Source organism: Trachinotus anak, unplaced genomic scaffold (assembly GCF_046630095.1).
Source record: "Trachinotus anak isolate AG129_WGS33_773 ecotype Australia unplaced genomic scaffold, CSIRO_AGI_Tana_v1 ptg000005l, whole genome shotgun sequence".
Lineage (NCBI taxonomy): Eukaryota > Metazoa > Chordata > Actinopteri > Carangiformes > Carangidae > Trachinotus > Trachinotus anak.
In genome coordinates this window covers 18,409,650-18,435,587 of record NW_027273856.1, presented here as the reverse complement: position 1 = coordinate 18,435,587, position 25,938 = coordinate 18,409,650, and the positions used below count along the sequence as shown (strand labels likewise).

The following is a 25,938-nucleotide window of genomic DNA, read 5'->3' as shown; positions in this document are numbered from 1 at the left end:
TTATTGATTTATCGGCAGAATGAGAATGATCCATTTATCCCCATCTCAGAGAGAAATATGAGTGTTGTTTGATGCGTTCTGGCTGAATAATCCTGGTATTAATCGAAGCCAAGGAGTGTCAAGATGAGGCGATTGGGCTGTTGGGGGTCTGCAGTAGACGTGGCGTCCGAATGAGGCTATTTGGCGCTGGGGTGGTGATACGAGCTTAGCACAGGAGCCCCGATCCATCATATTGGGAAAGTAAAATCATCACTTTGAATGTATTGCTTTAAATGGATTATAGCGCTATCAAGGAATTGTTTGTAAACACTGAGCACCATAAAATGATTATTTCGGGGTTTGGGGTGAGGGTTGCGTCACCTCCCTGTGGCACTGTGGTTGAGAATGACTTAAATGTGGCATTTCAAGGAGCCCTAAGTGAAATCTAAAATGGCGTTTGTTTAATTAAAAGCCAGGCGTGTTGGGGGCAGCAGATTAGCGCTTAAAAGATCCAATTAAAGTGTTTGGTGAGAGAGGAGCTCCGGAGCCTGTTGGGTTTCCTCTCTGATAAGTGAAATACCTTCAAGCCAAACCTGATAGCGCTGATTGGATATAATGAGAAAGGACCCGTAGTGCTACACAGGGCCACAGCCAGCACGCTGACTATGGCTCCTGCTCCTGACACACACTGGATCCCCCCATGCCTCCTTCCAACTTCTAAAACCCAGACACACATACTTGTTGTGCTATCTGATAACACAATCGAGCATGTCTCTGAGAGAAAGAGAAATGTTTAGAAGCACTGTAGCGTCCCTCACTTTCAATGAAGCCTGATTATCATCAAATTCCGTGCAGAGATGCCGAAAAACAAACTGAGATAAAGGGAGAGAAGAGTTTTCTTTGGAGTTTGTTTGTTAGTCTAATCTCTCCCGCTTGGTTTTGCAAGCTCAGATGACTGTCTAAATCTTTTATTAGATTCTGAGGAGGGTGGAAGAACCACAATCTTGATGCAATAAAATGGGAATATTTAGCATTCAACTAATGGTTTTTTTTTTTTGTTCAAGTTATGCCGGCACAAATTACTCCCCATGAGTAATGGTTCTTCTTCACCCGTTTTTACATACAAACGCAGCTGGCCAGAATGAGCAGGACAGTTAGTCATGGGAGGCCTGCGTGGAGAACGTTTGTGTGTGAGAATATTGTGGTGGGTAATGGGATGTGAGGTTTCATATTTTCCCATTTCTGTGTGTGTGTGTCTGTGTGTTTTTCTCTGTCAGCCAGCCACATTAACAGTTTGTTTCCCAACACTACGCCTCTCACTCCTGCCACCCTTAGTTACGATGCTAGAAACCATGTATCTCGCTTCACTGGCCCCTTCATCTCGCCACAATAGCGCACTCCTCACTGGCCATTAGCGAGGCAATCATCATACTGTAATGTAAATATTTGCCTGGGGCTGTTTTGTAAAGACCCAGAGCCAGCTTGAATAAGTACGAGAGTCTCCAGATGAAATTTATACTTGCAGACTGCATATGCAAACATGCACCTGTGCACATGCTCGCAGACGCACCTGTGTTTACATGCACAGACACACGTAACGCGAAGGCACTGGCACTCACTCACGTAAGCTTTTCCTTTCTCTGTCTCAACAACAGTTCCCTCTTTCAAAGCAGTGAATGCCTCTCTGCCTGGATAGAAATGCCATCAGTCTGAAGAACTTCTATTGTGCTCGCTGGCAGGGTGCTTGTGGTGCACTTGATGGAACAAAATAAAAGTTTAAATTGATCAAGGTAATGTGAAATTTGACGGAGCAAAACGTTCTCCCCAAGACAGCTTTGATGTTCTCGCTTTGTTTCAATGTTTGATGTCAGGGTTTGCTCGTTCAGTCGATGTATACATGCTCTGTTATGGCAGAGAGATGCCTTCCAGTCCTATCTTTCATCCCAGCTCACTTCACTGACGTCTCTTTCATTTAATATTCCATTATTGTCATATCCTAGTGTTTCGAGCAGAGCATCTAATGCCAGGTTTCGAAATAATGAGAAGGATTTGAGCGTTGTGCGTTGTATCAGTCGTACGGTATCGGTCAGTGCTGCACCTAGTTTATTCCCAAATGTGCACCGTGGCCTACTTCTGTCCGTTATTGCCGTCTTTATGATTAGTAAAAAGATACAATCATCCATTTACTAAAAATTGATGAAGTAGCTATTTTTTAGTTGCCCTGGTGACCTCCCTGCCCTTTGCACTGCTGGGTCTTACCAAACTACATATCACACACCTCGGGCTGCTTTTTCTGCCATTGATCTGCCATTCATTGACAACCTCCATGATGAAGCTAAGGGTCAAGTGCGAGGATGGGACTGGGAGGGTTGTGCCAGGTTGTGCACAAGAAGCGCTTTGATAAGTGGTGATTTTGAAATGCAGGTGGCAGAGGGGGGATTTTCAAGAGGAGAGGATTCATTTTTCATATCCTATTGTGTTGGTGCACGGTGCTCTGGGTCCTGGTGGGGACAAATGATGGACTTGAAAGAGCTGCAGTCTAGTTTTCTTACCTTTTTTTATGGATTTTCCTCCGTGTGTTATTATTCCACTCCTGCAGCCTGCTGTGCTGCTGCAAGGTGAAAAGCTCAACCACTGTATGTAATATAGAACATATGTTCATAACACCAGACAGGAGACTATTACTGTAATATTGAATCTCCTGTTAAGAGACCTCACCTACATACAGAGCAATACAAATAATGCTATACGTGTATATCCATACATAAAGCTGGAGCGTAAAAGTTCAGAGATATTTATTGCTCTTCTTTCTGTGTCTGTGCTGCTGTTTATGCCTCCTGTGACACACTCAAACTCATCCTTATCAGTATTCATATCCAGTGCCGCAGTAAAATGAAGTCAGATCCTGATAGGCCGTGTGTGACTGTGGCACCTGTTGCCCTATTGGCTCAGCCAATGAAACAAGAGCTCATGTCTAGACTATACAATGGGCCCCTGTCACCTTGCCATTCTAGTGCCACATATTTAAAGTGTGTAGGTCACTGAGCATCCACAGTTTTTTTTTTCTTTCGAACAGAAATTGATTGTGGGCCTATAGGTAGGTCCCCAATGTGACAGGAGTAGTAATATGTTTTAATGAGCTTGACTCCTGAGGGGGATGGAATAAATTTCTCAATTTGGCGTCGGACCGAGGGGAAAATTTTCGAAAGCCCGTGCTTTGTGCCAATGTATTGTCCCTAGGCAAGGAGAGGGAAAAAAAACTTACTGAATGAAGACATGCCAAAATGTATTTGAATGATGCATTTTTGGTTCCTGTTTTGTCAGAGGTAGCTCAGGGGTTCCACTGGCTGAAACTTTCTTTGTCTTTTCCTGTGCATTTGCTCATTTTCATGCGTGATATATGAGCCAAGATGTGTGCAATGTGTGCCTGGGCTGAGGGGATTGAAGTAAGCTTTGTACAGATGTTTCGCCTATAGTCCCCATCCCCGCTACCCATGCCACTGCAACAATTCCCCCAACCATTTGACACACACAGAGTGGCAGATTTCTTTTGCCTTTCATGAGCTGTTGAAAGCCGCCGTCACTCGCTTTAAATTTCTCGTCAGTTCGGCTAAGTACATCTTCAAAGGCAGCAACTGGGTGCTGACTGGTATGGGTGGGGTGGAGGTATGTGATTGAGAGAAGAAGAAGAGGAAGAAAGCGAGTGTAGAAGATGAGAGAGAAACACTTTGTAGCTTAGCTTCTAGGTATACATCTACTTACTTAAATCAAAATCTGCACACCAGAAAAAAAAAATCCACATGCACTTACACATTACAAATTAATCCACACAGGAGAGCAGTTTCTCAGCTTTGGGGTCAGGACCCCAAGTGTGATAATGAGTAAACAAATATGGTCCCAAGTCATTTGTAGAACAGTCCATGGAGATTTGACATTTCACTGAACATACAGTTCAGGAAGAAAACTTGACTTTCTCAATACATTTTTGTTGTGTCAATATGCTCCAGGAAAGCCTCCTCTTCCTCAGGGCATTTAATCAAATTTAATGTGTTCTTGAAAACAAAATATGCATTACTCAGATTCACATAACAACTTAACAGCTCTTGTGTCTGGCATTGTGAGCGATTTCAGACATAAAATTGGGGTCACAGGTCAAACAAGGTTGGGAAAACTCGTCATAGAATATTTAGGAACACGTAAAAATGTAAACGCAAGTTTTCAAACCCTTGAACATCCACAGACACACTCAATTGCGGGCACTTCCACATGCTCACACACACACACACACAGAAGAGTGGTAACAACAACAGCACAGAGAGCTCTTTTGCCGCGCCTTTAATTAGGCCGGCACTAAGACACACTGAGAGGCCTGCATGTTCCATCCCGCTGCCCTCCAAACTCCCCCGGGCCCCCTCAACCTCACCCTGGGCAAATCCAGCTAAGCCTCGGCCGCTGATCAGCATACACAACTGCACGTACTTCCACACAAACACACTTGCATATTCACAGGCTCACATGCACATGCAGATGTGTGCACGCTCCTCGAACACATGCTCACTTGGTGTCTTTGTCTTGTCCTTAGCGAGACTGGCATACTCCCTCCTGCCTATCGCCAATCCATAACTCCCACTTAAGGATTTCGTTAATTACAGCTTTCAAGAAAAACCCTTTACCCCACATCTTTCCCTTCCTCCCTGCTCGCTCATCGATTGCAACTCTTCTTGTTTATTTGTAGATAGGCTGTGTGGCAGTGGCCTTTTAAGCATATATCTCCGATGCTGCCCTCCCTTACCCTCCTCCTCAACTCATTCTCCTCCTTTTGATAAAGGTTTGGAAACAGATAACAGAGGAGGTGTTGGTGCAGGACTGACCTCCATGGCTTAAGTCACTGCTGTGTTTTGTCTCAGGTTCAATGTCCTTGGAGCAGGGGTAGAACTAACAGCAAGACTTGGTCAAGGTAGCTGGTCAGTGGCAGAGGAAGAGGAATCAGGGGGAGAAGAATGGATAGGGGAGAGTGGAGGTGAATTGAAGAGAGGGAGGACATTAATTATAAAGTTGACACATTCAATAGAGGGCTGAAGTCAAACCACCTGCCGGAGGGAATTGGAAAACAGCGACTACAGAGTACCATTCCAATATCGGAGCCCAATAGCAGTGATAAAGACTGTCTCAGTCAGAGTGTGTTATCTATCCCTAGTGTGTCCTTGTGTATGTGTGTGTATAACTGTGTGATTTTGAGACTAAGAGAAGGAGCGAAGCTTAAATAGTATTAATACAATGTCGGTCGACACAATCCCCACCTCCTGAAAAGTGGATGTCTTGTCTGACGGAATTGGATGACGGCAAAACAACATGGAGGAAGCTCTGTTCCTTTGCCTTAATGACCCAACAGCAGACTGTTAATGTGACCAAAATGTGAAGCTTGCTGTGTGTAGCTCGGCTGTCATGATTAGTAAAATGGCTAAATGATGCTAAGTTAAGTATTTATGTTCCTGAGCACCATAGCCCCCCAATAATGATCCAAACGTACCCATGATCCGATGGCCAGCAGATTCAGTGGTTGCAAGGGGGCACTAGTCCAGTGCCATCTGTCATTCACCATGTGTTGGATTGAATGACTTCCATCTCCATTAATTTGTCAATGTGTGAAGTTGTGCATATGACATTAGCAAGACTTTAATGTTCCTTGGCATAGATTTGACAACTCTGGAGTTTTACCAGAGGGATGAACCAGAGGTGCTTTGATGACAGTGAAGGAAAGCTCTGTCAAACACCTTAGTCACACTGGATGACTGCTTCAGCGAGATATGAGTTTTATACTTGTCAAATTGGGCTGCACATTTAATTGAAATATAATAAAAACTGCAGTATGGCCAAGTGCAACATCCAAATCGCAGAAGCAGCAAAAAATTGCAGGAGCAACTCATTGAAGACCTTTACATGGAAATGCCCACCTCTCTCTGCATGAAGTAAGAGCACAAGAAGCACCATCGAGGTTTGCATGACGCTCGGCATTGCACACAGGTGAAGCCCCACAGAGAGATGGATTCTGATCCATGTGGCGAATGACCATTATCATGTAGTCCACTGATTGCTTTCTGAAAGAGAGTGGTGCACTTAGCTGTGAACCTTGTGTACCTTACAGGTTGCAATGCATGTCGCTCTGAAATAAGAGCTACCTGTCAAAACCAATCACTTCATCAAGGCTGCCATTGATGGCATGCCTCAGCTTGAATTGGAGAGTTGTTTTGTGAGAAACACATGGCCACAGCGAGCGCTGCCTTAAATGTTACTGTGGGATTGAAGTCCTTGGCTCAGAGGGAGGTGGCTGAGTAAACTTCTGAAAAGTACAAACTTGATTGAATTTTTTTTTCCTGTCTCACACTCCAGCCTGCAGTCTGTTTGTGTATGGCTTTTTTCTATTTGTGTTCCTGTGATAGATAGAGAACAGGAAGTGTGGGAGCCACATTGCAATGCACTTTTTTTTTTTTTGTTCATCATTACTGGGGAGGAACTGCTTGTGAGATAATCAGTGAGATGTAAAGGTGTTTGATGTAGGTAGGGTTGGAGACGATATCAGGTTTGTCACAGACACTGGTGGCTAGGATGTGGGGTTGCTATGCCAACTGCAGGCACAGCTGGTCTGGCTTTAGAGAAGACAATGAAGCTGTGTTTCAGTGGGCCATCGTCAAATTCAGACAAAAGACACACAGCAAACAAAAAAAAAAAAAACGGTCATCAGGCATGTTTATTCAGTTTGATTTTGATCTCAAAAACAGATCTGTATTGTCAGCTTGATTACATTGTTTGTTTTCCCCTGTGAGGAACAGCCATCACTGTCTAAAACACTTTAGGTTCAAGTACTTTTCTATTTGATGTTGTCAATATCAAAGGGAAGATTAGCCTTGCTTCATACAAGATGCCGATTCCTCTTAGTATCCGTCTGTCCAGCTCTCTAATCCATATTCTTCAAAGGCAGGTGGGCATCTGAGACACTGATTCTCAAGTCATTTTGTAAATGGACTCTCCCTGTAATTTAAATACACAGGCTGCATGTCAAAAGAATGGATTAGACATGATTGGCATGGAAAAGGAAGCATCGCTCCCTCAGTTTGCAACAGTTTGTTTCTGCAAACTGCAATTACTGTACTTGCGGGAGCACTATATGCAGAAGTGCTGCTTTAATTATCACTTCCCACATTTTCGAAGAAGTTAGGTAGCTTTCTTTATCATCAGTGCTTGAAATTAACACCAGCTACCTACCATCCAGCAAACGCTGGAGCTGGCTGCTTGCTGTGTGTAAAAGGTGGCAGCCAATTTGACAGATAGTCAGTCAGTCTTGACTGAATACATTGTGTACACAACTAGTCTGAGGCAAACAAATAGAACCAGCAAAATCCATTTGCCGCAGTGGTTTGTGGGCACCATGTGAAAAATAACTCTGCAACACTATCTGCCCCGCTGAAAGAGGCTGCTCTTTATTCAGCCAACACTGCTTTTGTCATTAAAAAACTGCCTATAGATAGAAGATTTAGAATGAAATCACAGTTTTATTACAAAATGTTACCACACCATAACAAAATACAATCATTGAAATAAGGATAGTAGTAGTAGTATTTAAAATCAGAAAAATATTAACATTAATATTATCATTTAGTATTTTTAGTGTATTAGAGTGCATTTCCTTCCTCATAAAACATGTGTAAAGCCATTTTTGAATATAAATGGTTACATGTTTGCTAATTTGCACCTTACTGTGTTTCTTTACACATTGCCACTGCCATATGTCCGTTAGCAGAATAGAGTGGTACCAGTAGCAGGAATCTGTCGCCAACATCCTCACAAACATGGACTCACACTGAAAAACATTTCATGAAAAAAAAAAACACCTTTTACCCCACCTTTTACCTTTTAAAAATTGCAGATGAAGTGCAATATGCCAGAGGTTGTGTGACTTTGCAGTTGACGCTATTTCTACCTCTGTGGACGTCATGTCCTCATCTGAATCACTGTCCCCACGTGCTGTGAAGGACAACACACAAGCAATTTTACAATGTGTTGTTTGTAAAAACTTTTCCGACTCCATGGACCAACCAAAAAATAAATTAAAAAAAGGCAAGTAAGTAAAAAGTTCAGAATGAGTAAATGTGTCCAACTGAGGTTTGAGTCATAAAGGCCTTGGGATACGATCAGTGGCTGAGGTTGCTGTGTAGTATTTGTGTATGAGAGACAGACAGAGACAGACTGTGAGAGAGGAGCAGTGGGCTCTCCGCGAAGCCCTGGCAAAGGCAGACAGGCTGCACTATCCTCTGGGGAAGATTCAATTATAAATGATGCTTCCACTCGGAGCCATCTTGGAATCCCTTATTCTTTAGGAGATCTTCTTCACCTAATCCTCAGCAGGGTTTGGTGTGGCCTGCGTCTGAAGTGATATGCCTTGCACACATTGTGTGTCATGCATTATGAATGATGGGAAAGAGACACTCATGTCCTAATTTTGCTGAGAGCAGTGTGAACGTTAACACTTGAGCTGACAGAATGCAAATTTTGGCCATAGAAATGAGCAAGATTGAGGCGGGGTTTTCACAGAGCTCTGGTGTGGAAGTGTCGCAGCTATTTATTTGCAATCTCTGTGTGTTTACGCCATCTCAAACTGACTTTGCTCCACCTTTTCTGCCCATCTTTGTCTGTCTGCCTCTTCTTCTTTTACCCAGCATCCCTTTGCATCTCTCCTACCTCGTACCTCCTTCTCTTTCATCTCTCTGCAACGTCTCTCTCCCCTCTCTAAAAATTCTACTGGTGGCAGCGTGCAGCATTGAAGTCAGCAGACAGGTCCTCTTTGTAGCCTTGAGTGCTGCGTGGATCTCAGCTGCAGCCCCCCTCCCCCACCGCCCCCCACCCCTTCCTTTCTCCCTCAGTCTCTGAAATCCTCCTCAGACCCCCTTCCCTCTCCCTCGCCCTCTTCCTTTTCCAACCAGAGAGAATAGGAGCTGACATCTCCAGGGAGCCAAGAAAAAAATCATTTAAAGCTCTTCCTCTCTGTCCGCTCGCCGCTACAACAGAGAGAGTGCCAGTAATGCAGCAGGAGAGGAGACAGAGAGGAGGGAGAAGGAGAGAAGAGGGCGTGAGGGTGAGACTGGCTATCCGACTTTCGCTGTAATGAGGGGGGAGTTGTTATGGATCACCTTCTGCTGTTGGAGTCTGTGTGTGTGTGTGTATGTGTGTGTGTGTGTGTGTGGGGGGGTATTTTCACGTCCGCGTACTCACATTTGTGCCTTTGCAGTGTAACATGAAGCTTCGTTAATAGGTGTCTGTGGGTCGGTCGTACTGTTCCCTTGTCGCGATCTGAGAGTGATTTGACATGGCTGTGAGTAAGGAACCAATGCTACAAAGCCCCTTCCTGTTGCTCTTAGAAGGGCGAGGGAGGTAGAGTAGAGGGGGGGGGGGGCTACATCTCAGACTTACATCTCCGCCACTTGACTGCATTTCTCTCTTCTCCGTGTCTCTCCTCCTGCAAAAAGTGACTCTTTCACCGCTCTCCACTGTTCTCCCCTCTCCACAACTCCCCACATTTGCCTCAGCAACACGATACAGATGGCAAATCAAGCTGTTCATCGTCGAAATATGTCAAGTATGTCCCCCGCCAGTGGAGGGTGGTGAAAAGGATAAGAACTTTTTTGATTGAGCCGTCTCACCGTGTGCTGCGCGTCGTTGGAAGTCATCGCACCTCAAGTGTTTTTGGAACTCAAACCAATTAGGTACATTACACATTAATTTCAAGTTGCAGGAAAGAGTGAGCAGTTGCAGGAGACCTACAGTATAATAATCCTTTAGCAGTTGGCTAATTCATTATGCTAGCCAAGCTAGTCCCAGGACTAATGTTCAAGCAAGTGGAAAAGGTTGGAAAATAGCTTCTCGTGGCCTAATCTGCCCTCTCAGTGAGCTGAGTCCCAGCACACCCTGCCCATCTTCAGCCTGAGCTGAGGTGTAAGTGATCAGAATGAATTTAAACACCTGTGTGGGTGCACAGGGTTTTTCAAAATGTCACACTATAGACAGCACCACTCTGTGGGCAGCCGGACAAAATACTACACAGCTCTTATTGATGCAGCTCAGCTGAAGCTTATAACCTCCATGAAGGAGGGATTTATTACAGGATTGTGTAGTTTTAGCCGTGTGTGCCTGATAAACTGAGTGCACAGTAGCCATAACATTTGTTAGATTAATTGATTGGCCAATCAACAAAATTAACTGCAAACTATTTCAATAATCACTCAGGGCATTTTTCCAGCAAAAAAGCAGAACAGTTGCTGGTTCCAGCTTCTCAAGTGTGAAAAAAAACTAAATACTTTTAAGTTTTGAACTGTAAAAATGAAGAGAGTTTTTACCCGTCTTAGACATTTCTCTCCTCCTAAAAATAGTGACTCTTAATCCTTAGTTTGAGCCCGGCACGGGGGACTTTTGACTTTGGTTGTTTCCCGTCACACACCTGCACTTTCTCTGCACCGGCACCAACGACTGACTCCAACAAAACTGTCAACACTGAATCTCACTGCAGCAGTGAGGCCTTAGCTTGTCTTGGCATTGTTGGTCAACTGTAGCACAAATACAACCTCTGTAGTATTTGACTGCTCAATCCCAGCAAGTGGAGCTGCTTCCCAGCGGCTCAGACTTTATCATCCTGGCTACCAGTGCTGCTGCAGCAGCAGCGGCAGCAGCAGAAGCAGAAGCTGCCTGAGCCTCCGCCTCGATTTGCTGCATTTGCTTGAGGGCTCTGGCTCATAAAGTTAGAATACGAGTCTGACAAAATGTTACAGAATGTGGAGAAATCCATACAATCCTCTGTATGCAGTTTGTAGACAGACATAATTTCAGATTATGTTGTGTTATCACCCAGCAGTTTTTCCGCCACCTTAATGCTCCTTTAGCTTCCCTTCGAGTTTACACATCAAAGTTCCCTCCAGGAACCACACATGACACACACACTAATTACATTCATATAAAGCTTAATTAGGCTGAAGTCATGAGTGTTGTCAATAGCAGTCTAGCTAAGGGCAAACATTGGTGAGAAACCATAAACGAGTGTGTGTCTTAATCCCATATTTGTATGTATTTCACAGCCTGTTGTCTGCCCATACATCTTAATGCAGCTCTGGCTGTCGGAAAACAACCTTCCACTTTTCACAACACACACTCAACACACCATTTCCTCTCTCTTTTCCCTTTTTCTCCCACTGCTATCAACCCTGGTTTTTGGCGCGTGAATCCATATAGTCGGGTAATCCTAGCGCTTAGTATAGCAGGGGAACAGACAGTGTAAATCATTCAGGGCTGGCTGTTTTCTTTACATAGCCATTCTTCACACACACACTGTCCTCCATCAATCATGCTCAGTATTTTCTCCGGCGTCGCTGATGAAAGACGGGACACGTAGCCACCGTGTGTGGTGACAGTGCAGAGATGACGCTGTATTGCGAACTAAAAGTCCAACAGCTCACATGCACACACAGATATCTATAGTGTTTTTAGCCATTTGCTATAAACTTGCTTCTGGCAGCTGATTGAGGGTAAAGCCAGAGCCAGAGAGAGAGAGAGAGTGTGTTCAATCATCTGTCTTGCCGCTCATTCTGTCCCAGAGGGGAGAGGCAACAGTTGGAAATATGAATTATGAAATGATAAGAGGTTGTAAAATGGAGATAAATCCCGGTGATTACACAGCTCAGTATCTCACAATTCGATTCCTCTGTCAATGATTCTTTATTGTAGTTGTGTGAAGGACAGCAAGCCTAATAATTCCCCGTGTATGAAGCACGGCAGGGAAAGGCATTGTGATGATAGACTGCTTTTCAACGTGATTGAGGAGGCAATTACATTTTGCATCTCACTTTCAGGATTTTTTTTTCTAATGCTCTTCTGTCTTTTCCTCGTTCTCCGATGGCAGAAAATTCGACCACATCAAACCGTGTTTGTCTTCTTTTTCCATCCCCCGGGGTGCCGGCGCTGCAGAAAGCCCAAGAGATAACAAGGGGATAGACATAAAAGCACATAAACAACACACACACACACACACACACACACACATACACAGCAAGGAGAAGGGAGAGTAAGTATGTGCTCATAGATGTGTGTACAAAAGTTCAGACTCATTCATGTCTATGCAGATGATTTTGAGTGTGTGTGTGTGTGTGTGTGTGTGTGTGTGTGTGTGTGTGTGTGTGTGTGTGTGTGTGTGTGCGTGTGTGCATGCATACTTTACAGAAAGAGTTCAAGTTAAGCAGCTGGCAGGTGTATCCCTGCCACGTTTTAACTTTGTGGCAGGGATACACACATGCACACACAGGTAGACACACCACCCCATCCAATTTCCCCATTAAAAAGGAAAAAAAAAAACTCTTGACCACCGCCTCCCAGCAGCCTTTGCAGTTAGACAGAGAGTAGCAGTCTTTTAGTGTAGGTCTTCTACCAGCTGCCTCTAAACAGAGGGTTTTATCACAGCATGGTGTGAAGCCTGAATACAACCAATTACCCAGTTTTAACAGACGTGTGCCGTGGCAGCTGCTCTGCTCTTTTTGCTCTTTTATAGATAGCATTGTTGCCTGGTACAGTTTAAATGTGTGTGTGTGAGATAGAGAGGGAAGAGAGTGTGCACACACGCCTGTAAATAAACGCATGTAAAAGGTTTTTCATAGGGTTTATTTTTTGTGTTTTTTTTTTTTGTTTTTGTTTTTTTTTAGCAGAGGCACAACAGGCAAAAATGTGATCCACCCAGATTTTTCCTGCTGGTTAAGTGGATTGATACCAGTGACCTTCCGTCGTGTCTGCCCCTGTGTGAAAATGTTGTATCCTGCTCTTTTTTCTTCTTTTGCTAGGTGGGTAATGTCATGTGGGGGCCTGAAGGACAGGACATAGTTCTGTTCTGCAGACAGGTGTCCTGACCTTCTGTCTGCTCTCCCACGCCTCAGGGGACCTCTGTGAAATAGAGGCCAAGGCTTTGACCTAGTCTCTCATCTACAGTTTGTCTCTAAATCGAGGCACGCTGCAGATGCAATGAATCAAAACGCTGGAGAGAAATGCACCAGCAAAAGGCCTTTTTTTTTTTTTTTTTTTTTTTTCAAAACTAAAATCATGGGTTTTTAAGGCTCATTTGGAGGTATTTTGACTATCAAAGAACAAATCAAAGAAAATCAGTGTTGGCCATTATTTTCATCTGAGGGCTGTCTCTCTCCCATCCCTTCACTCACAAATCAATTGAGCACCCATATGCTACAATTAGATTTCTCCCTCCAATACCCACTGGCCATGGTAAGATTGCATTATTCAGAGATGGAGATGAAAGTCCCCTCTGATCCACCAAAATAACATCTTGTGCAGTAATCTGTTTGTAGATTTGATTCCTTTGATGATATTTCCCCTGCAGTTGGCTTTTCACCAGGTCGTCATAGCAGTGAAAGCCACGCACGTGTGTGTGTGTGTGGGTGGGTGTGTGTGGGTGTGTGTGTCTGTTGAACACACCCTTTCTGCTGTTTACTGGCATAACACTCGTGTACCTTGTAAGCAACGATGGCACAAAGCTGTCAGAGCCCCAGCTCTTAAAGAACGCCAAGAATGACCACGGTAGCAGCTGGAAATTCTGCAGTAATTACAAGAGAGAGAAAATAAAAGGACACAGGAGTGGTTACAAAACTTTGAAAAGAAGCAAAGAACAAATGGGGGCTGCTTTTACCTTACTGCTTTAATGTGTTTTACTGGATCAAAGTCTCGATTTGCACCGTTACCGAGAAAATCAAGGTAAAGGGAGAGTGCACAAGCCCATCACTTTGGCACATTTTGTTACAGAGATCCCTTTTAATAGCTTGTCCCATTAATGAACCAAGTTATTTTCCAGACAATGAATGACATTCTTCCTTTGATGCATGCTTGCACTTTTAATTAGATGCACATTTTAAAAGGTTTTTACTAATGTGAGGCGTTCATGCTAATGTAGAGAACACGTTGTTACAAAATACTGAAAGCAAGAGGTACATGTTGATTTATTTCATTTCATTACAGACACCCAAATTTTCATCCAATTTTGGCATTCTCGTTTCAGTGAAGCTAATTTTTAATAAAAAAACAAAAACAAAAGAAAAACAAAAAGAAACCTTGAAAAGTGCATTGTTTATTAACAGTTTTGGGGCCAGGTTATTGCCCAAGGAGGTGTTAGTTGAAGTAATTGGGTGTATGCATGCTAAAATATGCTAGAAATGCTAAAATATGCCATTGCTCATCCACGCTTTCATGTAATTAGTCTCCTTGCAAAAATCACTGAAATTCAATTATGTCGGTGTGCTCCTTGCAGGATCACTGGAGTCACCTGGAGAAGCCGTCTCCCTCTGTAGTGAAGTTACTCAAATCGAACTGTTGACCTTGGGAGTTTAGCCTAGCTGCTACAATTCTACCACCCATCAGCAGCCTACAGGTCTCTCCCTCTGTTGAAACCTCGAGATGAGTAGAAGCAGAAATGATGCCACCCTCCAGTTTTGCAAAGTGGATGAACTGGTATGCAGTGGACTTCCTCTCTGTGTGGAAATACAGCCGGCGCAGTCTGGGCCCAGCAGGTTGTTAGGGAAATGTGCTACATTTCGGCGATCTCGGGTTTTCTCTCTCCTCTCTGTACTTGTGCAGATAATCACCCACTTGTGTGATTGTACGTGAGAAGCCATCATGTTTTGAGTGCTTGTGTGTGTGCGCACATGTTTGCACACTTTCATACAGTGGAGCGTCACAATGTGCATTTGTGCCTCCGTCAAGCCGCCTGTTTGTGTGTGTGTGTGTGTGTGTGTGTGTGTATACGTGTGTGTGTGTGAGTGTGTACGTGTGTGTATGTGTATGAGTCAGTCAGTCAGTCAGTGTGCGTGTGGCATCCTGTGTGTGTTTCATTGCGAACATTGTCTTCTTGAAACACTAAGCAAATCTCCTCAATGTGATAATTGGCTCCCTGGGGTGCTTGTATCTTTGCTGCTCATCATCGTCATCCCCTCCAGAAAAAAAAAAAAAGAAAAAGAGAGAGAGAGAGTGTTAGATGAGATAGGCGAAGTTTGCTCGTTTGGAGGGGAAACTGATCCCAAGTCTGTCTGAACTCTTCTGGCAAGAAGAAACTTTGAGGCAATGAGACAGCGGGGCCACATCCAGTGCGACCCGGCTGCAGGCTGCTTTCTGCTGCTACGACATCAGCGCCTTGTTTTCACACAGACACGCTGCCAGGGAGGAAATGAGCTATTTGAGGGCAGGTGATTCATGATGCAAACATCAGCTTCAGTTGTTGCTGTGTCATTGAGAGCGATCGACAGATTTGTTTCTTCTCAGGGGATTAAAAAAAAAAAAAAAAAAGAAATCTCAAAGGGAGGTGTCTGTGTTAAACCAGCCATGTATGGTTATTAGTTACAAAAGCTGAGGCAGTTGTTTGAGGCTCGGGATGCTTCACTTGTTTCGATATATATATATATATATATATATATTTTTTTTTTTTTTTTAATGTCACGTAACGACCTTAGTTGGTGGTTTGCAATTCTGACACCTGAGGAGTATGAAATGCAGACCTGTTTGTGTGCCTGAAGGCAAACAGAGACACTCATCTGGTCCACACAGTCTCTCCCACTCTCTTACTCCCTCATATCCATATGTTCTCACAGTCCCCGGGGTTTTTTGGACCACAGAGCAGATTGTTGGCCGCTTCATAGGGGAAACAGCGAGACAGCTGGGCACCCATCACAAGGCCAAACAGATGTTCAGGTGACTTGGAGAGGAAGTGAATGGAAACGAGAGCAACTGTGTGTGTGTGTGTGTGTGTGTGTGTGTGTGTGTGTGTGTGTGTGTGGGGGGGGGGGGGTAGAGAGATGATGGAGGCAGGAAAAAAAATGAATTAAAACATTGATGCAAGAAAGAACTCAGAGACTTCATTAGCAATCCCCCATCAGCGTCTGAGGTTAGCCAAATGTTTCCCACTATCCGGGGGCCACAGGAGTCTGTTTCGTCTCCCATATTGATTCACCCACTAGTCGATCTGCTGTAGGTCTAATGCCTTTGATCTCTTGATTATCTTTGCCTAAATGTGGACGACTTGGCTAAGCGGCTCAAGGATTCAGTGCTTTAATTCTGACGCACCTTAGGGAACATTCAGAAGTTGGAATTGAATCTGACCCTGAAACCAAATAATGAAACTTTTTTTTTTTTCTGCTCCACGTGATGATAAAAAGAAGAAGAAGAAAAAGGAAATCCACAAACAACTTGCCCATATTCTGTGGCTCAGGGCCAAGACTGATCCAATCACAGCCTCTAATCTGACACAAATCTGCATAGTGACTCATGTAATAATGAAAATTTTCATCTTCCCACCCACTGGGACACTTTTTCCTACTCTGTATTTGTCAAATTAAACCCAACAAAGGTTCTAGGATTGTTTTATATATATATGTTTTATATATTTTATATATTTATATATATATATTTTTTTTTTTTTCTCCGCTCTTTTCTCCTTTCTTCTGCCAGCCTTTGTTCTTTGGTTGCAGGTCTCATATATAATACATGAGGATTGGGAGACTTATCCGGTTCTGGCCATACTGGCTGTTATTCCCTGGAAAGGGGCTATATTTGAGAGCTGGATAAGTCATAGATGGCGCCGTGGGAGTCACTGACTTCTACCCAAAAGTGGTGGTGGCTGAATAACATTAAAACCCAAAATAGAACTCAACACAATTACATTGGAGCTGTGGCAAGGTAGCTGTAAAGGCATTAGAGCAGACTTAGCTGCTCATAGAGGAAGACTGGATCCAGTTTTGTCAGAAAGGTGATGGTGTGATGACACCGTGCTCCCTGGTGTCTAGTTAGACTATGTTTGTACATCACAGAATCCAATTTAACCCCATCTCTTTTATCTGCTGCTGTTTCTCCGACAACAAATCTAATTTCTACCCTTTTTCCTCACTTGTGTTTCCATAGCTGGCACCACCTACATCTTCGGTAAAGGAGGGGGTCTGATCACATACACGTGGCCCAACAACGAGCGGCCAAGCACACGGACAGACCGGCTGGCAGTGGGCTTTAGCACGACCATCAAGGATGGCATCCTCGTCCGCATCGACAGCGCCCCGCGTCTGGGTGACTACATCATGCTCCACATTGTGAGTAGTACCTCTGCACTCTCAGACTCCGGTATTATTGAACAGCTTAACATCGCCCACTCTTATGAAGTCACTGAAGTAATTAATTTGAGGCCAAACTTCTTTATGCTTCTTTATGAACAGAATCTTACACGTTCTGTTACGCTCATTCCTTGCTGTCCATAGGCACTCACGCATTTCTAACTTTACAACCACAAGCACACAGCCGACAGGGCAGGCCGACATGATGACCACAAATACACCTCTGAATTATTCTTCAAGGTTTACTCATTACACTCTTCAGGCTGAATCCAGCTCATCATGCGCAAACTGAATTATACAAATAGTGTAGATCTATAACAGAAAAAAAACAGAGATAACAAACTCCCCTACTCTAGCCTCCCTAGTCTCTGCTCGCCATCCTCTTCCCAAATCACCCTGCTTCCCCACCACATTCAAGCTGACTCCCAGCATGAATAATGAATGCAGCTCTCCATACATATGCAGTGTGTTCCCACATGTTGGAGAAACATGATAGAAAGCGCGTTGAGGGGGGAGCTGGAGTTAGAATTCTTGGCCTGGACTGTGCATCCACGCAGCATCTCAATAATCTCACTTTGCGACCTTGCGTTTGACTCGTTTACATAAGCATTAACTATTTACATGATTGTCAACAGCAGCGAGACGAATGCAGGGCGTCAAATCGCCACGGTGGAGGTATGTAGAGATGGTGGTGGAGGTGGTAGCTGCTGACGCTTTGTGAAAAAAATAAATAAATAAATAGATGTGGTGATGATGATGATGAGGAGGAGTTACAGTTGCTAAAGCAGATTGAAAGTCTTTTTCTTCTTAAAGAGCTCCCCTCATCTCCTGAGTGCCAGCCATGTGGCGCCGAAATGCAGCCATCTGCTCTGCAAAGATGAGGGCCAACAACAAGCAGTTTTGGGCTGCCTTTACAGTATAGAAAGATGAAGCGAATGTGTGTGTGAGTGTGTGTGTGTGTGTGTGTGTGTGTTTGCATGTGTGTATGGGCAAGAGATAGAGGAAGTGGAGTGGCATTGATGGAGAGAGGCGATAAAGACGGTACAGTAGCCTGTGAGGGAGCCATGTGGGGAAACGCCTCCCTGTGTGTTTCTAAGCGGCTGAGTAATTGCAGGAACCTCTAAAGGAAGGAAAAGGGATGCATTTTTAATTCTGCTTTTTAGATATCACAGCGTCGCTAGCCAAGCAGGGATCTCTAATCATTTGGCTGTGAGTCTTTGGGCGGCGAATGTCTTCATTCCTCCAGTCTCATGGTGCTAATGAATTTATTAATAGACAAAAGCAACTGGAGATTTCACCAATTCATTCAGAGAAGCAGCATGTCCGGAACAAAGTGTAGGGGTGCTCCTTTTTTTTTTTTTTTTTTTCCTTGCTACATGGGCAACAATGCACCGCTAATATTCCAAATGATTTACTGACAGCCAAGGGTGTACAAACAAAGTGGGCTTCATTTAATATTAACAATGGTTATAGCCTTAAACTATAAAATACTTGAAAAAAAAAACTCTTGGCTCCCTTTTTTCCACAATTACACCGGTATTGACTGGAAACCAAATGAAGGAAGCCGGCTCCTTTTGCCACAGGTAAAGTATAAATAATTAATTGGACCTTGAGTGAATATTTAGCTGTGGATTTGGTTGCAACTTGAGGCAAATAAACCACTGCCTGACCTCACTTGCAATGTTTGTTGTTGTTATCTGGATACCACATTATCATTTGCTCCACATTAGACTTTTGCTGCTCTCCAGTTATGCAGAATATTGGCTCTCTAGGATGATGACAACAATATGGGAGTTATCTACTTACTAATTTCCAGGTGAGACAACTTTGCTGATTTATGTGTGGTGTAAATGCTATTAAATTAGCAGAGATTCCAGACTTCACTAAAATGCCATTAGATAATAACTCCTAATGACAGGTGTCAGGTCTTGGTTGTCAGTGTTTTGCACTTGGTGATGAATCCGTAGGAAAAGGTTAAAGGCATTACGCCTGTCGATTCTGGATATATGTCTAACCAAAGGTCTTATCAGGCCCAGGGCCATTACCTTAGCCTTTGCAATTATCAGGTCACTACTTGAGAATCAGCACACTAAAAGTCTAGATAGGCACAGTATAATGTCTTAAACAGCTGAATGTATGAGGTGGCAGAGTCAACAGAAAAGGAAAATAACCTCTGCAGTTTTACACTCACATTTTTATTGCGTACAGAGCACAGAGAAAAAAAAAAAAAAACAAAACAAAAAAAACAGCAGCAATTTCGAGGCAAGACCTAATCACTAACTCCCTCCTTAGCTCTCCCTCTTTTGCTTTCTTCATTATCTGCTCCCCCTCCTCTCTGTGATTAGCTTACGGCTTGTTTGGCAATCATGAATTAAAATGCTGATTGTAGTGTTTACATTTTAACTGCTAAGAACAACTGCATGCTTGGTTTGAAAACTGAGGGGCAATTTGAGGTAATTTGCGGAGGTGAGCGCAGCATTTTGCTATTGCTGGTATTTCGTTTACAAGTTCATTTGATTTCCGAATGTGCGTCGGAAAATCAGATGATGATCCCTTCTCAGGTGACATCTTGTGTTTCATGTCGCGCGTTGGAAAAAAAAAAAAATCTAATGCTCAGATATGAACCTAAAGCAGCCTGGTAAACAAATATCAAAGGTGTTTGTATCGCAGGTGACTTTTTGGTAAAAGATGAGTCAGAAGGGGGGAGCTTGTGGCAGTACCGCAGTGATTAGCGGAAGTGTGTGTGTGTGTGTATGTGGGGGGTGTACACATTAAAGTGTGTCTGTGTAAGCTTAAATCCATGACAGAAAAACTCTAAGCCGTGGGCTAGATTTGCCGGTTGTGACTCACACAGTCTCTTGCCAGGGACTGCACTTGACTGCACGTGAAGATTGCCAAGGATGTAACACACACAAACACACACACACACACAAACACACACAAACACACATGCACTGAGCGAGAGAGAAATCCTTCAGAGTCTCACCTCTGCTACATCGTTTAGGCAGAAATTCTTTCTCGTAATTACAAGAGCAGTTGCCACAAACAGACAAGGCGGGACAATTAATGGTGCAAGCTTAAAGAAGCTGCACGAAAGACGTCAATCTGCTGATGATGGTAAATTCTACTAAAAGCTGAAGCTTCAGATCGGTCAAAATATTGTCTGGATATTAAAGGAGAAACAGTGCCGTCTATTTCTTTGAAGACACAACCTTGTGATTGGGATATCATCAATTTTAATCACTAGTAGCTGGAGGAATCTGAAGGTAAATAAGATTATGGATTCAGCATATGTCGTAAATACAACCTCTAAACCTTACATGTGTTGTAAAGATGATTCCTGCCTGATTAGGTGGCGTAAGGGTGACTGGACCATAGAGCCTTTAACTGATGTGCTTATTTAAACACAAGGATCCAAGAGCCAGTTAAACACTTACTGAGTGAGGGAGTAGGAAGATAAATGGATGATTTCTCTGTACAGTAAACAATATAAGTGCATATATTGCCATGCATATGTAATATAAACAAAAGTATATAAGATGGCTTACATTATTAATGCATCCACGGAGGTTAAGAGGGAGTCTTATTTATTGGTCCTATTTATGGAAACATAAGTTAATGCAGGATAACAGAAAATAAAACCACTTTCTCATCTGAATTGAAACAGTTTGCTTAACTCACAGTTTTCAACTATCTCACAGGTAATGAAGTGACTTAGGCCAAATACTTTAGCTGCTACCCGCTGCTCACTGCAGACTAATAGTTTACACTTGTCCTCAGGATAATGACATCCAGTCCTTACCAGTGCATGGCCTCGTGATGTGTCCACGATCTGCACTGTCCATAATTAACCAATAGGATTTGTATACAACAAATAAATGGCCACAAAGTCCAAGAACAGTCAAAAGCTGTTTGCTCCATCACCCTGAGCAACAACTGTGTTCACTGCCTTTAAGTTTTCTGTGGCCAATCAAATACATGGCTCCTACAGGTAAGTATGCTGAGTGGTAACACAGTTCATGATCTGCTTCCATACATTTCTGCCTTATACTACATAGGTACATCTAATAGGTCCAAAACAAGACATGATCATTTCATAGGAGTCAGATACACACGTTGAATCAGGATGCACAGCATATAGACTTAACTTAATGTACAGTGGTTCTCAAAGTGGGGTCCAGGGTCACTGGGGCTCCTCAGCAAAAAAGGGAATCATTTATTTTCACTACAATTTGATGCATCAGTAACACAATGATAGCAAGTATGACTTGTTTGGTTCTTGGTTTTTAAACACTTTCTAAAAGCAACAAATCTCATCAGATGGGGATCCATGGTCTAATTTGTGTCAGTGTAGGGGTCCTTGAGGTGAAGAGGTTTGAGAGCCACTGATCTCAAACATATCAGAAGACAAACTTGCTGGTGTAGCAGCATGGTGTCAGACGAAGGATTTGAACAGAAAACATCCAGCCCTCATTTACAGTGACGGCCCCTTCTCACTTCACCTGCTCGTGGTCTCACAGAGCTCAGATTCAAGCTTTAGATTCCTTAACATGGGCCAATATTTAATCTGCACATGTACAAGCTGTGCTCTGCTGTCTAAGAGGTAAAATTCAGAATGGAGACGCGAGGGTGACAATGTGCGACAAAAAGGCCTGAGCTGTGTTTGATCACATTACAGCACTGCAACACTTGTGCTCGCCTCAGCCACCAGAGCCCATCATCTTTTCTCTTGTGCATCGTTCGAACACCACCGCACAGAGTGTGTGAGCACGAATGAAGTTGAGCCCAGACAAACTCATAGGTGACAGGTTGGAGTCAGGCGAAGCAGACACTGAGAATGCTCCATCATGTTTCCTGTCTGGCAACTCTTTTGGTTTCCAATTAAGGTGGGAAATCACAGCAAGACACCTGACAAGATAAAGACTCTGCAAGTATTACGACACATCATCTGTAGCAGGTAACTTAAAACTATGCCGCTCTCCACACAACGTCATAACAATGAAAGCTCCATTTACCAGAAAATGGATAAATATGACATTTAAGTCATAAATACAATTTCAAAGCTCTTAAAAGAGGAGCTGCTTTTTTTAAAAACTATAAACCTTTCCTGGTGTAATGTCTACTTTATTACTTGTTTGTTTGCTTTTAGCATTTCAAGTGTAACAGGGATTATTTAATTTTAATTTTAAGTTATGTTAGAAAAGCTTGTAGTCACATTTTTTATGGTGTGCACTTGTGTTTTACATGGAAAATAAGAGCACAAGTTCTTGGTGATAATATTAACGGTCTTCATAAAACGTCTCCCGGCTGGATGGACAGATGCTCCAGATGTCTTAACATGCGCATATTTTCCATTTGATTTCACCCAGCACGTGTCCAGCACATGTTTTAACACTTTCATCTCCATCCCCGGAGACATTTTAAATCTTAACTCTGTCTCAAAAAAAAAGATACACTGACAACCAATCAGGCTCTTGTTTTCAAATGGAGCAACAGCACACACACACGCTTCCATTACCCACTTGAGTCCCCCCCAAATCCCCCTCGTGTTAATTCAGGGAGACTAAAGGTGTGGCTGTTGTATAATTGAAAACCCTAGTGCAGACACTCTGATGTGGAAAGAGATGATGGCTGTGGAGGCTGAATGCTTCACTACACGGACCCATGCTGTATCCATTTTTACATACATTACATTCACACATACACAAATGCATGTGTACTTTAATGTTTTAATGCAGGAGCACAGATGCATTATTCATTCGGTCCCTCTCTCTTTTTCTGTCTCTCACCATCCATCCATCCATCAGTTCCACTCCTGTCTCTATGTGTTTACGTCTAACAGTGTCTGTTTCCCCATCGACCCCCCCCCATCCTCGCTCTTGCTCCCTCTCCCTCTGACAGACCTAATATAAGATGTTTGATGTGTACCTGTGTGCATCAGCGCGTATATGGCCAGCGATGTATTGCCTCTATCAAGTTACCCCACCTCGGCAGGGAAAGATAGATATTATCGCGGTTATGGCTCATGGCCTCTGATAACATTACAGCTTCTTATTTGACTTTGTATTTCCTTACCTCCCACATTTGATTCCCCCCATGGAAATAAAGAGCTGTGAAAATATGCCCGCAGCTGTTTTCACAACTAGTTGCATGCAGTACATGCGGTCAGCATTATGGTAACTTTGTTGATAAATAAGTATTTCTCTGAATCTGAACAGCACAGGCATTTTCAGCTCCGCTGCTTTGTTATTCAGATTTTCCCTGTGAAACAACAGACTTCATTATTTCACCTTAAACAGCTTAGTGTTATCATTACAATAATGTTACTGGCACTAGCACAGGTTGCTTCTTATGAGGTCAATATATAATACCAGATTATTAGCACTATAGCATCCCCGGGGCTGATTTTCACAGTGGGCTGAGCTTCACAGGCGTACGAGCTACCAGATGGTGGGTGCACGTGTATGTGCAAGGTAAATCTTTGCATGCTACAGTGGGGACTTACATGAGAAGCTGGGAAGCACTGTATGATCATATGTTTGTTTTTATTGGTAATTTCTGGTTTGTGAGTGGCTAGATTTTATCGACAATACAGAATTGGCTCGAGAATTTAGCTGTTTTTCATGGATGTTTTTTTTAATCTGGAAACATGTAAAATTAGATTTATTTGCTCTTAATCAGTGGTGGCAAACATCACTGATGTTTGTGCAGTTGTGGCTGGGTTAAAAAAAATTGCTGTTTGACATTCCCACTCCCAAACTACAACTTGGCATTTTGTATGTACCCTGGTGCCTCTGCGTTTCCATTATCTAAAGTTCAAACAGCAGACGATACTTCATTTGGCTTTATTTATGTCCTGAGAACCAAACAGTGCTCCACTATAAGAACGCACAAATCCAACTTTTTCTCTCCCAATACAAATTTTATTTTCTCATCTCTGGGTATCATCCAATCCCAAGCACCAACCTCTTTCCACTGACGTGTTTTTCCTACATTTAAAACCAGCACATCTCATTGCAAAAATATTTTTTCATAGAAGACGCTTATACATGTCACTAGATGAATTTGTCATGTGAAATGGAAGCGTAAGACCTTTTTGGTTCTCGCTAAACCAACTGATGTTGTTGTTCTTGCGGGGACAGTCTTAAAAGAGGCCTATTGGAATCATCTCTGTGTATAAGGTAATGAGCTCTGGGATTGCTATGACACTAAAAACTAATTATTAGGGGAGTATTTCTCGGATCGGTGCATCCTTTACTCCTCCTCTACAGTAATGCTACTTGGCCACATCTTTTCCATGTGTCAGTTAGTTTGTGTCAGTTTTATTAAACACTATTAACTGAAATATCAGAAGTCTTAAAATTAGATTCCCACACATCACCCCTCAACAAGACAGGGCCACAAGATAAGCTGATAATGCAGAAGTCGCCTCAGCTGATGTTACACTTTAGTGGTGCAAAGTTGCCAAACAAATTTGCATTGACTTAATTACCACCAACTGACTGCGATGTACCAAAGACTGAAAGGACCCCTGGGAACATGCAGTTAAATTTGACTTGTTTTTTCAAATAAGAACTTCTTATTTTGTAAAAAGTGGACCTTCACCAGTACCTTGAGTTTTCAGTAAAATGTCTGCCCTTGTAAAAAAAAAAAAAAAAAAACAAAAAAAAAAACAAAGGGTATTGGTAAAAGTGCTGAAGTGTTGATTTAAACTTATTTGCTCCTCGGGCTAAGTCATGTCACTGACATTCATGAGATGACTAATCAAGGAGGGGCCTGTGGTTATTAATAATTAACATCTTCAGCGGGCACCTTTCACTTTGATTGAGAACACGCAAAAACATGCACAGACACACTTGATTGCACATTACACCAAAGGCCTTTTTTGCATCTTGTATTTTCTCAAGCAGCACACGCATGAATACACACAAACATATGTAACACGAGCACTCACGCTCTTTTATTTTCTCCCTCTCTGGCTCTCATACACACCCGCCCACACACTCGCTCTGACTTCTTCTCTCTCACCTGCTGCTATAGCTATGTGCATATATGAACACACACACGCACACACACACACACACACACACACACAGACACATTTCCACAGGCTCCTTCAACAAATTCTCACTGTGGTATATTTTCACTGACACTCCACTATACATGATACAAGGGCTCTTCAGGGACATCTGCCTGTCACTCATGTCAACCGAAGGCACTTCAGAGGGGAAACAGTTCATGTAGCACACCCTCAAACACACACACACACACATGCACACCCCGCAACACCCTCCCACCCCTATTTCAGAAGAGCAACAGCAAGTAATAACTGCTCAAGCTGGACAAACAGAGTAACATTATTACAATGCACCCATGTGGTCCCTGGCCTTAGTCCTGGCCTCAGCGATGTATATTTCATGGATTAAGATGAAAAATTCAATGAGAAACAACAAATAGTGTGCCTCCCTCTCCCAACTTTGCTCTCTGACAGCCACTCCCCTGGGGGATGCTCGTGTTTTCACAGCTTCATGATAGGACACGAATCCCATTCTCGGAGTGATGAAGAGACAGAAGGAGAAGATGAAAGACAGAGAGTAGAGCATCGTGTACATCCGAAAGTAGAATAAATACAAGAGGCTGAATGAAAAAGAGAAAAAAAGAAACACAGAGTAAGAAGGGGAGGTGGGAGGAAAGGAGTTGAAGAGGGAGATAGAGATATGTGGGTATTTTAAAATTCAGAGCAGGATCAGAGACAAACTTGGCTCAGATAGGTCTCAGC

At 43.1% G+C, this 25,938-nt stretch overlaps 1 protein-coding gene across 8 annotated transcripts in view; it reads left to right on the top strand.

Moving 5' to 3' along the window:
- The window catches only part of LOC139621818 (neurexin-3b), a 290,171-nt gene that overhangs the window by 200,078 nt on the left and 64,155 nt on the right, over positions 1 to 25,938 (top strand). For all 8 annotated transcript variants that reach the window (XR_011691090.1, XM_071478691.1, XM_071478689.1 and 5 more), the window contains one exon: positions 16,957 to 17,138. Coding sequence is in view for 7 of the 8 variants with exons in the window: in XM_071478691.1 (XP_071334792.1) it covers positions 16,957 to 17,138 (182 nt within the window). In the remaining variant the exon portion in view is untranslated. The remainder of the gene's footprint in view (positions 1 to 16,956; positions 17,139 to 25,938) is intronic.